General features: G+C 44.0%; 1 protein-coding gene across 2 annotated transcripts; it reads right to left on the reverse strand.

Annotated features, from left to right (window-relative positions):
• Positions 1 to 661: 661 nt before the first annotated feature.
• si:ch211-135n15.2 (uncharacterized protein LOC557207 homolog) lies at positions 662 to 12,736 on the reverse strand. 2 transcript variants are annotated; one of them, XM_067448106.1, is made up of 7 exons: positions 12,731 to 12,736; positions 12,480 to 12,592; positions 12,313 to 12,396; positions 12,178 to 12,234; positions 11,981 to 12,061; positions 11,329 to 11,421; positions 662 to 1,326 (listed from the first exon to the last, which is right to left on the reverse strand). In XM_067448106.1, coding segments are annotated over exons 1-7 (720 nt in total). In that variant the 5' UTR covers positions 12,732 to 12,736; the 3' UTR covers positions 662 to 1,035. The 2 variants fall into 2 exon arrangements, with proteins under 2 accessions (XP_067304207.1, XP_067304208.1); XM_067448107.1 differs by lacking the exon at positions 11,981 to 12,061.
• Between the last annotated feature and the right edge of the window lie 859 nt (positions 12,737 to 13,595).

The following is a 13,595-nucleotide window of genomic DNA, read 5'->3' on the forward strand; positions in this document are numbered from 1 at the left end:
GCCCATACAAGGACCTTCCACTCTATCGACGTCAAGCCGACCCATACTCGAAAAAAAACTCTCTCCGAAACTTGTGAGAAACCGGAAGGAGTATTTTTGACACAGTAAAACTCCATCAAACGTCCAACTTAGTGTTTGAAACTTTGTCCATGTTTAGGATAGGCATCTAAGTCTTTAACAGTGTAAAAAGCTCATTATGCATGAAACAGCATTTCACCCCCCCTTTAATAAACGGAGGTCTGAAATCTCTGCCCCTTTACCGATCAGAGTGCGCGCTGACACGGAGCTAACCCGCTATCTCCAAGAACAACTAATTGATTCTACGGCTAATCCACTAGCATGGTGTCGAGACAGTGAAACGTGCTATCCGCTCTTAGCAAAATTGGCACGTAAATACACCAATATTTCTCTTTTTAATGGCCCGAGATGCTGGGACACACTCCATGCAACTTCCCCGGCTGTGACCCTACAAGGATGTTGGAAAATAGATGGATGTTTCTGAAACTTCACACTATTCTGGGATATGTAGCTTATTATTATACAGTGTGTTACAACACTATCACTATTATGATCAAATTTCATAAAACACAAAACATTTGAATAACCTGACAGAGACTGTTTTTGATGTTTTATGATGATTAATATCGTGTATTTACACCCATTGCATCTAATGATTGCAACAAAAAAGTTTATCACAAGTTCAATAGGCTACAATACAAATGTTGACGTTGTTGATTACATTCTGAAAACATTTTATAACCCGTTACTATAGGTTTTAAAAACAACGAGAAAACATTTTTACAGTGGTACATTTACAAAGGTAGCCTATGGGAGAATCACACTATTAATAAATAATATGAAACTGTCACACTTAAACGTGTTAGCATGAGAGTTGTAGTAGAATGTTTAAATTATATCCAGGAAAGGGAATAAGGAGCTCCAATAAAGCTCTGTAGCCAGGAAGCAACTTATTTCATTAACAGACAAGAAATTGCGCATTAATTTCCTATTAGTTTGAAAAGGACCTATTAAAGTTCACTGGAGGTGCAGAAGGACTTGATTGTAGCTTGGTGGAGGTTCAGAAAGCCCTGGAACGTAATTTAGTGGAGGTGCAGATAGGACTGGATTATAAGTTGGTGGAGGTGCTGAAGGACTTGTGTTATAGTATGCTGGAGGTGCTGAAGGACTTGTGTTGTAGTATGCTGGAGGTGCTAATGGACTTGGATCGTAGTTTGGCGGAGGTGCAAAATGGCCTTGAAGCACAATATTGTTGTCAGTCATGTAAGGCACATCCCTGTTTATGTAACTGACTGCAACATGTCTTGACTGAAAGAACACAACAAAAAGATTAGTGTGTTGCATTTATTATTTGATGTATATAAATGGGATGTGGTTATTCCTAGTGGCAGCTGTTAATGTAATGTCTAATGCATTAATTAACCAATCAGAATGGATATGAAGATGAGGGCACTTGTTTCTGTCAAAAATGCAGCTAAATACTCATAATGATGAGCATAGAACCTTCTTTAAATCAAATAAAACTCTTTCCGTCAGGCTGCTTTTGTGAACTGCTTAAACTGATTAATTGAAAAGAAAAGCTAAGAAGTTCCATTCTCCACACAAAGCTTTCAAATCAAATATCTTTACAATGCTTGTAATATATACAGGTTCTAGTCATATAATTAGAATATCATCAAAAAGTTGATTTATTTACTAATTCCATTCAAAAAGTGAAACTCGTACGTTATATTCATTCATTACACACAGACTGATATATTTCAAATATTTATTAATTTAATTTGAATGGTTATACCGACAACTAAGGAAAATCCCAAATTCAGTATCTCAAATTATAATATTGTGAAAAGGTTCAATATTAAAGACACCTGGTGCCACACTCAAATCAGCTAATTAACTCAAAACATCTGCAAAGGCCTTTAAATGGTCTCTCAGTCTAGTACTGTATCTACACAATCATGGGGAAGACTGCTGACTTGACAATTGTCCAAGAGACATCCATTGACACCTTGCACAAGGAGGGCAAAACACAAAAGGTCATTGCAAAAGAGGCTGGCTGTTCACAGAGCTCCAAGTGTCCAAGCACATTAATAGAGAGTGAAGGGAAGGAAAAGATGTGGTAGAAAAAAGTGTACAAGCAATAGGGATAACTGCAAGCTGGAGAGGATTGTGAAAGAAAATCCACCACTGAAAGCACCTCCACCACTGAAGAGCTCACACTAGGCTATAATGTTGACAAGGGAGGAAAGAGGGACAAACTTTTTATTTCGTAACAAGTTGTGAAGATAATGTTGGAATAATGACAGCCATAGCCTGGCTACACCATCTCATCTTGAGATGAGACAGTGTTGCAGTGTTTGTCCAAGGCACGAAAAAATAAGAAATAAGATGATTATTACACTTTACAACAAATAAATAGCTTTTATAAAACAGTACTAGTGGCCGTTGGAAGTTGCTAAGGCAACCGTGAACACATTCCAGCTGCTGGAGAGGACAGCGTCTACATTTCTGATGCAGCAGACAAACTGTGTGCGCCTGTCACAAAATGATTGGGACTGAACATGTAAACACCAGATCGGTTTAGATAACGTCTCATGTAAATAGTCTAAATCTTTCTAAATTTTAATTCTCACAAAATCTTTCGGAATTATATCAATCGGAATGACAAAAAAGTGTGCACGTCAGCGTGGCTTGTGATTTCTGAGGTCCAAGGTAATGCAGCTGTATGCCAGGAAGTTTTAGAGCACTTCCTGCTTCCTGCTGCTGACCAACTTTATGGAGATGCAGATTTCATTTTCCAACAGGACTTGGCACCTGCAAACAATGCCAAAGCAACCAGTACCTGGTTTAAGGACTATGGTATCCCTGTTCTTAATTGGCCAGCAAACTCGCATAACCTTAACCCCATAGAAAATCTATGGGGTTCCCTTTCGAGAGAGGTTCCTCGTATTACGTATGGGAAAAACTCCTTTTCTCGAGAATGTGAAGCAAAACTTTTAATAAAGGTATCTATGTAAAGCGCAGTGAGCTGCACGGCCATAGCCCAGCGCGAGGAGCGCTCTGATTGGCCGGGCTGCGGCAACTGCAGGAACCTATGGTGAGGCGGCTGAGAGGAACGAACCAATGGGGGGCGTTCCAGAAGCCCGCCGAAAAAGGTGCTTATATTTGCATACAGGAGGCTATATAAGACCCTAATTCGCCATAGGTGTCAGATTTTATCTCCTTCAGCGATACCTTCGCTGGTCTCCGGAAGAAGCACCGCCGTTGAAAAGGCACCAGCGGAACCTGCAGCTGAGGACGACGGACTCCCTCTCCGCCTTCTCTGCCGTTCCAGCTACGCCATCCGGCGTTATATATCCTTTAAACTGTGTCTATGTTGAGTGTTATATGTGTTTGTGTTGCCGCTGCAACGCCACTTCTAGAGCTTACAGGCTTGTTCTACTCGAGGACTCTCTCGTTCCGCCGCGTCGTTAAGCGCCGCGGAAAGACGGAGCTCTTCTCACTCTCCCTCTGCTCTCGTCCCGTCGCGCTGAATAGCGCCGCGGAAAGAGAGAATGTTAGAGGACATGAGCACACTCAAGCCGAAGCTCTCTTCACTCTGCCGCCGCCGCGGCTCTTCTTCCGCCGCTGCCACAGAGTTGTTCCCACTCTTCTCTCATTCCGTCGCGCTACAGCCGCGGACAGAGAATACTAGAGTGAATAGGCGAACTCGAGCCGAAGCTCTCGTCACTATACCGTCGCGCTGAGGAGGCGCCGCGGACAGACGGAGTTTTTCCTCGGACAGAGTTTTACCTCACGCTTCCAATTCTCTCGTCCTGTCGCTCTATCGCCGCGGACAGAGAATACTAGAGTGAATAAACAAACTCGAGCCGAAGCTCTCGCCGTGCTAGAAGCGCCGCGGACAGAGTTTTACCTCACGCTTCCAATTCTCTCGTCCTGTCGCTCTATCGCCGCGGACAGAGAATACTAGAGTGAATAAACAAACTCGAGCCGAAGCTCTCGCCGTGCTAGAAGCGCCGCGGACAGAGTTTTACCTCACGCTTCCAATTCTCTCGTCCTGTCGCTCTATCGCCGCGGACAGAGAATAATAGAGTGAATAAACAAACTCGAGCCGAAGCTCTCGCCGTCCTAGAAGCGCCGCGGACAGAGTTTTACCTCACGCTTCCAATTCTCTCGTCCTGTCGCTCTATCGCCGCGGACAGAGAATAATAGAGTGAATAAACAAACTCGAGCCGAAGCTCTCGCCGTGCTAGAAGCGCCGCGGACAGAGTTTTACCTCACGCTTCCAATTCTCTCGTCCTGTCGCTCTATCGCCGCGGACAGAGAATAATAGAGTGAATAAACAAACTCGAGCCGAAGCTCTCGCCGTGCTAGAAGCGCCGCGGACAGAGTTTTACCTCACGCTTCCAATTCTCTCGTCCTGTCGCTCTATCGCCGCGGACAGAGAATACTAGAGTGAATAAACAAACTCGAGCCGAAGCTCTCGCCGTGCTAGAAGCGCCGCGGACAGAGTTTTACCTCACGCTTCCAATTCTCTCGTCCTGTCGCTCTATCGCCGCGGACAGAGAATACTAGAGTGAATAAACAAACTCGAGCCGAAGCTCTCGCCGTGCTAGAAGCGCCGCGGACAGAGTTTTACCTCACGCTTCCAATTCTCTCGTCCTGTCGCTCTATCGCCGCGGACAGAGAATAATAGAGTGAATAAACAAACTCGAGCCGAAGCTCTCGCCGTCCTAGAAGCGCCGCGGACAGAGTTTTACCTCACGCTTCCAATTCTCTCGTCCTGTCGCTCTATCGCCGCGGACAGAGAATAATAGAGTGAATAAACAAACTCGAGCCGAAGCTCTCGCCGTGCTAGAAGCGCCGCGGACAGAGTTTTACCTCACGCTTCCAATTCTCTCGTCCTGTCGCTCTATCGCCGCGGACAGAGAATAATAGAGTGAATAAACAAACTCGAGCCGAAGCTCTCGCCGTGCTAGAAGCGCCGCGGACAGAGTTTTACCTCACGCTTCCAATTCTCTCGTCCTGTCGCTCTATCGCCGCGGACAGAGAATACTAGAGTGAATAAACAAACTCGAGCCGAAGCTCTCGCCGTGCTAGAAGCGCCGCGGACAGAGTTTTACCTCACGCTTCCAATTCTCTCGTCCTGTCGCTCTATCGCCGCGGACAGAGAATACTAGAGTGAATAAACAAACTCGAGCCGAAGCTCTCGCCGTGCTAGAAGCGCCGCGGACAGAGTTTTACCTCACGCTTCCAATTCTCTCGTCCTGTCGCTCTATCGCCGCGGACAGAGAATACTAGAGTGAATAAACTAACTCGAGCCGAAGCTCTCGCCGTGCTCATTCTACCGCCGCCGTGCTGAAGCGCTGCGGACAGAGAATACTAGAGTAAGTTAGACGAGCGAGCTCGGGCTGTTGGGTATGTCAAGAACAATGTCGCTGCAGCGCGCGCTTACTGCCAAGGAAGTTGTAATGGCTGCCTTGTCATGATAGCGCGCGCCCCTTCCACAGCGCGTTGCTGACTAGAGCGCGGCTTACGTCATAGCACGCGCTCACTGTCAGAGCATAAGGGCGTCGGAAAATGGCTGCCAAGCTAAGCCCTTTTTTCACTCTATCACTTCCAGTCCCCTTTATTCAGGCGGCTGGAAAGGTTTTTACACTGTAGACAAAGTGTCCACTACACAGTGTGCACCCCTACATAAGCACTGTTAATTCAGCCTCACAAAATCACAAATAAATCCCGCCGCGGCCGGATTACACCATATAAAGTCAACTAGCCTTATTGCAGTCAACTAGCCTGTGGTCAAACACGCTTGTCTGCATGCGCGCTTTCAGTCTAGACTAGAGCATAACGGCATTGTGGAATGGCTCACATACCACCCGCACTTCCTTACATTCTCCCAGTTCCCTTAAGTTAGTGACTGGAGATGAAATATTGCAGTCAACTAGCCTGTGTTAAACACGCTCGTCTGCACACTAATGCTGTGTGCGTTTACCCCTGTGGATTTGCTCACTGGTTTGCACCGTGGGTATTCTACGTAGGTTGTGCGCCACTGCACATTGTTTACACTACACACAAAAGAGCTTTCTATGTAGGAAATGTGCCCACTTTACAGTCTGCACTCCTGCACCCAAGCACTTTTCACAAAGTTCACTCTCGCACACACAATATAAATGTGAGGCGTGCGCCCACTGCAAAGCCTGCACCGCCAAAACTAACACTATCCCCACAGTGTTAAAAGCAGTGTTACAGCACAAGCAACCCGGCTAACAGGCCCCTATTACTAAGCGGCCAGCCCCCGAATCTAATTCAACCCCTGGCTTTACGAGCCCAGGCCTGGCAGGCCATTCCTGGTATATAATATTGGGTGTTGAACATATAAAACGAGGTTCTCGCTACAGTTTTGCTCGCAGACCCCGCGATTCAAGCCGTGGTCGAGCCCTCTGTAAGAAGCAGTGTCAGTCACGTGCTTCTCGCTGAGGCATTGAGACTGTTAAAGGAGAGAGCGGCGAAAACAGTACACCCGACGCTAGCGAGTCAGGTTTTTACTGTCGCTAATTCCTCATGCCGAAAATGGGTGGCGGTCTCAGGCCCATTTTCCAGGCATCTGAACAAAGCACTTATGACACGCTCGTTTCAAGGTGCTGACGGTGAAACAAATCCTCGCGCACATTCGCCCCGGGGATTGGGTTTTCTCAATAGATCTGAAAAACGCATACTTCACGTTACGATAACCCCCCACCCCCACTACAGGCCATTCTTGAGATTCGCCTTCGAGGGGCAGGCTTATCAGTACAGTCATTGTCATAGACTCAAGACTTACGGCATAAGAACCACCACGTCTTGATAATGTACATAAAATCGCTAGGGCAGCCGAGATCAGACTCTGTTCACTGCATGGCTAAGCATCTCCTTTTATGGGCAGAGCACAATCTGAGCTCCCTAAGGGCGGCTTACGTGCCAGGTATTCTGAATCAGGGTCCGGACATGTTATCCAGAGGACCCATGTCCCCAGGGGGATGGTCCCTTTACCCGCAAACAATTCAGCTTGCACAGCACACGCTGCCCAATATTTTTTCTGCAAACGCAGGGATGCCCTGGCCCATGTTGGCCCAGACTCCCTCTATATGTTCCCTCCGATCGCGATCCAGCTGCAGCCTGTGCTTTTTAATAGCCCCACTTTGGAAGAACCGCACATGGTTCTCCATACTGTTTCAGCTGTCAGACACAGCCCCATGCCTATTCTGCCAATGAAAGGGAAGGTCTGGCATCCCAATCCCGAGCTGTGGGCCCTCCACGTATGGCCCATCAACGGTATCCGGGAACCTCTCTGACAAGTTATGAACACTATTTCGGAAGCTAGAGCCCCTGCTATCTGGCAGCTCTGCTTGAAGTGGTCAGTGGTTTTCTAACCAATGTGCTACGCGAAACATCGACGCACACTCATGCGAACTGGCGGAACCGCTCGCTTTCTCCAAGAGCTAATGGATGCGGGTCGTCCCCCCTCCATACTCGGGGTGTGTGTCTCCGCCATAGCAGCTAGCCACGCTCCTATCGCGGCACATTCACTAGGGAAAAGTGATCTTATTGTGTGTTTTCTTAAAGGGGCCAGGAGATTCAGCCCGCCTTGCCCCTACCTCGGTCCCTATTTGGGACCTCGCCATGGTTTTGGAGGCCGTGAAGGGTTCCCCCTCCTAACCACTTCAGAACACGAGCTTGAAGCACATATCACTCAAAACCGTTTTTCTGCTGGCTGTGGCCTCGGTTAACCGAGTGGGTGGCTTACCTGCACTCTCCGTGAGCCCTTCCTGTCTTGAGTTTGGGTCCAGCAACTTCAAGGTTGTGCTCAAACCGAGGCATGGTTTTATGCTGAAAGTGCTATCAACCCCTTCAGTATGCAGCTCTTTGCACTGCTTAACCCGCGTCTCAGAGAGAATAAGACGCAAACATATTCTGCTCAGTCAGAGCATTGAGATTGTATCTAGAGCGCTCCGCCCCCTTCAGGCAGTCGGATCAGCTCTTCATTGCTTCGGTGGCCGCACTAAAGTTTGTGCTGTCATGAAACAGTCTCTCACACTGGATAGTGGATGCAGTCCCACTAGCATATAGGTCCAGGACCTAACCTGTCCTACAGGCATTTAAGCCCACTCCTCTAGAGGCATGGCCTCATCTTGGGCTTGGTCGTGTGACATTTCTTTGGAAGATATCTGTGCGGCGGCAGGCTGGGCCTCTCCGTCCACTTTTATCAGATTCTACAAGTTGGAGGTTCCAGCTCTACAAGCAGGGCTTCTCTCCATCTAGGCTCTATCTTGACCCTGGCAAACAGATTGCCTTACATTTTGGCCTGTACACATTAGTCCTTAAGCACTATTCATTCATCATAAGATCCGACTATGTCCGATCAGCTGTTCAAACGAACCGACTCTTCCGGTTCTTCATTCCCCTTATAAGCCGCCTCTGTCGGTGTCTCGGGGGTTTATAACATGTGCTTTGGGTATACTGGGTCAGTCAGCACACACGGCGCTTTACATTGTGTTCCCATACGTAATACGAGGAACCTCTCTCGAAAGGGAACGTACTCGGTTACTTTCGTAACCTCGGTTCCCTGAGAGAGAGGAACGAGTATTACGTTCCGTGCCGTGTTTATGCTTCTCAGGTATCGCTTCAGTCGATCTTAAAACCTGACACCTATGGCGAATTAGGGTCTTATATAGCCTCCTGTATGCAAATATAAGCACCTTTTTCGGCGGGCTTCTGGAACGCCCCCCATTGGTTCGTTCCTCTCAGCCGCCTCACCATAGGTTCCTGCAGTTGCCGCAGCCCGGCCAATCAGAGCGCTCCTCGCGCTGGGCTATGGCCGTGCAGCTCACTGCGCTTTACATAGATACCTTTATTAAAAGTTTTGCTTCACATTCTCGAGAAAAGGAGTTTTTCCCATACGTAATACTCGTTCCTCTCTCTCAGGGAACCGAGGTTACGAAAGTAACCGAGTACGTATTGTGAAGAGGAAGATGTGATATGGCAGACCCTACAATGCAGAAGAGCTGAAGGCCACTTTCAGAGCAACCTGAGCTCTCATAACACCTGAGCAGTGCCACAGACTGATCGACTCCATGCCGCGCCGCATTGCTGCAGTAATTCAGGCAAAAGGAGCCCCAACTAAGTATTGAATACTGTACATGCTCACACTTTTCATGCTCATACTTTTCAGTTGGACAAGATTTCTAAAAATCCTTTCTTTGTATTGGTCTTAATATTCTAATTTTCTGAGATACTGAATTTGAGATTTTCCATAGTTTTTAGGTATAATCATCAAAATTAAAAGAAATAAACATTTGAAATATATCAGTCTGTGTGTAATGAATGAAAATAATATACAAGTTGCACTTTTTGAATGGAATTATTGAAATAAATAAACGTTTTGATGATATTCTAATTATATGACCAGCACCTGTAGCTGGCATGGGATTACCTGCGGATTACTTTTATGTTAATCCTTTTCTCTGTTTTTCTTTCTTTTTTTTGTAGAATTAATGGAATGACCTCCATTCATCTTCAGGACCTCCAGTCCTCATTCATCTACAATATATTGCATTCTATACAATTTCAGTACTGTAATATGGGTGTAGAACACATGCATGAGGGTGAGTATATATATTGTTAGTTACATTTTGATTTGAATTAATATTAATAATAAAAAGTAGGGCCGGGACTTTAACGCGTTAATTAAGATTAATTAATTACGTGACTTTAACGCGTTAATTAATTACGCAAAAAAAAAAAATTAACCACACTTATTTTTGCACCGCGGAACGTTTTTCAATGAATGAGTTTCGACGGACCGATTATACTGGAACACCAACTAGCGCTCCGGAGTCACGACAATAACAAACCATGGGTGCGTCTCAATCAGCTCCCTAGTTCAGTAGTCAGGGCACTGATCAGGGAGTCAGCCCATTGACTTATGTCCTGATCAGTGCCCTGACTAGTGAACTAGGGAGCTGATTGAGACGCAGGGCATGAGCGAACATGAACGAAGAAGCTGATGAGACCATGGATGAGACCGCTTTGCTCGGCCCCGTTGATGGGAAATTTTGTTTTAAAAAACGAAAGAATGGAAGAGCACGGTTGTGTGCAAGCTATACAACAAGGAATTTGCGTATCACCGCAGCACATCGAGCCTCAAATATCACAAATATGCTTTTGCTAAACTTAATGGCAAACATTGCGCTGGTCTGCTGGACTGAAATAAATAAACAATATTTTGTTGATTAAGCTTATGTATTCAGTCATTATTCAATGGTATACTAAAAATACATGTGAAAAATTACTTCTCATTGTCCTCAGGTCAAATATTTATATGCAATTAAAATGCGATTAATTTCGATTAATTAATTACAAAGCCTCTAATTAATTCGATTAATTTTTTTAATCGATTCCCGGCCCTAATAAAAAGATTATATAAACGCACAATATGTCATTTTCGCCACTAGAGGTTGCTTAATCTAAACAAAGGCGTTGATGATGCCTTAATTTCGGGGGATCATGGGAGATGCTATCTTCACCTCAAAAGAATCTGATGGGACTCGAGTAGAAAACATATTCATAGATGAGCTACTGTAAGACTTATAAACGTTACTGTAGTATGAAGCAGGGTGAGGCTGAAAGCTGTTGGAGCGGAATGAGGCCGCTGGAGCGATTGCTAATGAGAGACTTGCGCGACACAGGCTCGAGAGCAGCGGAGCTTTTATTATGCCACAGACGAATGATTCCACTTCTTCTGCAATGCGTATGTGGGGTAACACAGCGCTGTTTTATCATATTAGATACATATGAGTTTGTTGAAATGTATGTTATAATGCTACTGTGTGCATTCACTCAGCGGCTATGAGACACCTGTTGCACACTGCAGTGAGCTAGATTTATATTAGTCATGGTAAAACATGGTAAAAAAAAAAAAAAAAAAAAAAAAAATATATATATTAGATTTTTGTCAATAAATGTATTCAAACAGTTGCTCACCTGTCTAATAAAACACATCATATATTAAAGCAACTTTGGAGTTTCCATGGTGTATACAAAATAAATCTGGAAATCAAGGGTATTGTGGGTATGATCCCATTGATAGGCGACGCATGGACAGTCCTGGTTAAAATTGCTTATTTCTCTGGATTTAAACACATTCTTTGAAACATTTGGGATAATTTAAGTACACAAGTCAACAAAAAATATATTGTTCTAGTGTTTTTGTATATTTTAATCCACGCCTATAAGTTAATAATCTTTTATCTTAATCTTAAAGAGTTTTACCTTCGTCATGCAGACACAAGAAGATGAGGTAACAATAACAGAGATGACGAAGACCAGGACATCACAGCCAACCAAGAGAATTAGAGTCACACCCTGAGTGAGTATAGAGACAAGAGGATTTTAAACCCATTAAACATTGGGTTATTTATATCATGACATATCTCTGAAGATTTTTAGCATGGTGGGTAATGGATATGACAATATTAATGTATTTGGTCTTTGCAGAATATATCTGCTATGTTGCTGCTGAATTGCTGTTGATTATTTCTGTTGTAGAGCAAGTACAGGAACTTGCTACTGCCATATGCTGATACACTGCAGTGAGTATGTAAGACATGCTGCTGCACAAATAACATATATCAATTACCCATAGCCGATCTATACAGGTGGAGCTGGGGAAGGTGGAGGGTTTTAGATGAACACTGCAAACTGCTATAGTGAATGGTAACCAGCTATTTAAATGTTGAGAAGCAAACTCATTGGCTGCAGATGAGCTAATCAGATTGTGCCAAGTAGTTAATGCTGTAATTATTATCAGCTGCGTTAAGGACCCATCAACCTGCGCCATTTAGAACTAGGTTTCACAGAATGGCACATTGTGACTTATTTAAACATTATGAAGTACAGATTAGTGTAGTAAATAGCTACTTACATCACTGTCAAAACAGTGAAATGGGATGGAGATAGCAGCTGCTATGGCATTGAAACCGTTTAGAAATTGCGAGATTCTGACCTGAAATGGAAAAAGACCCTTTAGATATATCAGGAATGTTTAAAACATAATGCATTGCACTTTAGTACTACACTGTCCTTTAAATATTTTCTATTACATTAGATATTCAGACTAACCTGGCATGTGTTAAGCTTGCATGCAGCTGATAACGTCACAGATCCAGTTGAAACTGACTATACAGTAAAGAAAATGAACATTATTGAGTGTTTGTTCATTGCACAATGTTGTCCTAGTTTTAATAAAATACTTACAATTAGACACGACCAGAGGAGAAACAAAAATCCCGTCCAGATTGTTAAGGCAATCATCCCCATACCCAAAGATATTTCCAAAACCTGGAAGATATAAAACAAGATATTTCCCCCAAATCAAAAGGAGCATGTAGCAGAAAGAAACGTCTTGAAGCCGCTTGGTTTACCCCCAGGACCTTTGGCCTGATCATCATGAATTTAGACACCACACACTGGTCAAATGGTGACGCTGGCTGCTGCAGAAAGCTCACATCACCACGTCTAGGCATCTTTAAACACACTGAGAGAGATATGAACGTTTAGAATCTGATGCATGTAACGATTTCGGTTACAAGCTAATGTCTTCAAAAGAATAAACTAATATTGGTTCCAGTTTATTAACACTATACAAAAGTTAAAGGCATGCTTTTCTCTTTACTGTCAAACAAAGTGAAATCAGAGTAAAGAGGAACTGAATGCCACTGTGAACATTCTCAGAGCGGAAAATCTGGATTTACTGGAAGAGTTGCTCAGATGACACGACAGCTAATTGCTGTTGGCGAATTTAGATTTAGCTTTGTTTTTTCTCAGTGCAACTTGAAAGTACAAACCAAAGAGAACGGCACATGAGACCAAAAACAAAGTTTAGAAGGAGCATGTTCACTTGATCCTGCATGTCACAACATATAAAATCTGCACAGATTTACAAAACTGCCATCTATGTACATGATATACTTATGCAAAAACCACATAAGAACACAATGAGCAAATAAATGGATTGATCTATGATAGTTTGCACTGGTATTCTAATCTAGCCACCTTGTCCAGCTTTTACATAACCCACAAATACAGATAGACAGACGATAGAAGTGCAGAATACTATGTATTCCATGTAGCCTAACAATACAGCTCCCAATTTAAAATCCATTCATATTTGTAGTATGTGAAGAAATGGTACTTAATACTTATGAAAATAGTAATTATTGATGTTGATAATGTGTTTGTCTTCAGTCATTTTCCTTTTGTGTTTGTTTTAATTTTCTTAGTAAGAAGTCTCAAGACTCCACCTCCACAAAATACACTGTTTCAAGATGTAAACATTGCGTGAATTCAGGCTATAATATAACACCTTTTGGAAGAAGAGAGTGGCTGATCTAGGCATTTAGAGAAATTAGTTTATCGCTGCTTCACCAGATTGTCAGAATGGCAGAGTGGGGATGAAAATTAGCACCAGCCACCAGCCAAATGTGGGTGATTTTGAGATGTGGCGGGTAAACTCGCTGCACCGGCCACCGAGGCGGGAA

This window comes from Pseudorasbora parva, chromosome 7 (assembly GCF_024679245.1).
Source record: "Pseudorasbora parva isolate DD20220531a chromosome 7, ASM2467924v1, whole genome shotgun sequence".
Classification (NCBI taxonomy): Eukaryota; Metazoa; Chordata; class Actinopteri; order Cypriniformes; family Gobionidae; genus Pseudorasbora; species Pseudorasbora parva.

Coding starts and splice junctions, on each gene's coding strand:
- si:ch211-135n15.2 (XM_067448106.1), bottom strand. Junction 12,235..12,312: donor TCCTCTGGTCGTGTCTAATT/GTAAGTATTTTA, acceptor TTTACTGTATAG/TCAGTTTCAACTGGATCTGT. Junction 1,327..11,328: donor CTTGTGTCTGCATGACGAAG/GTAAAACTCTTT, acceptor GTGTTCTTTCAG/TCAAGACATGTTGCAGTCAG.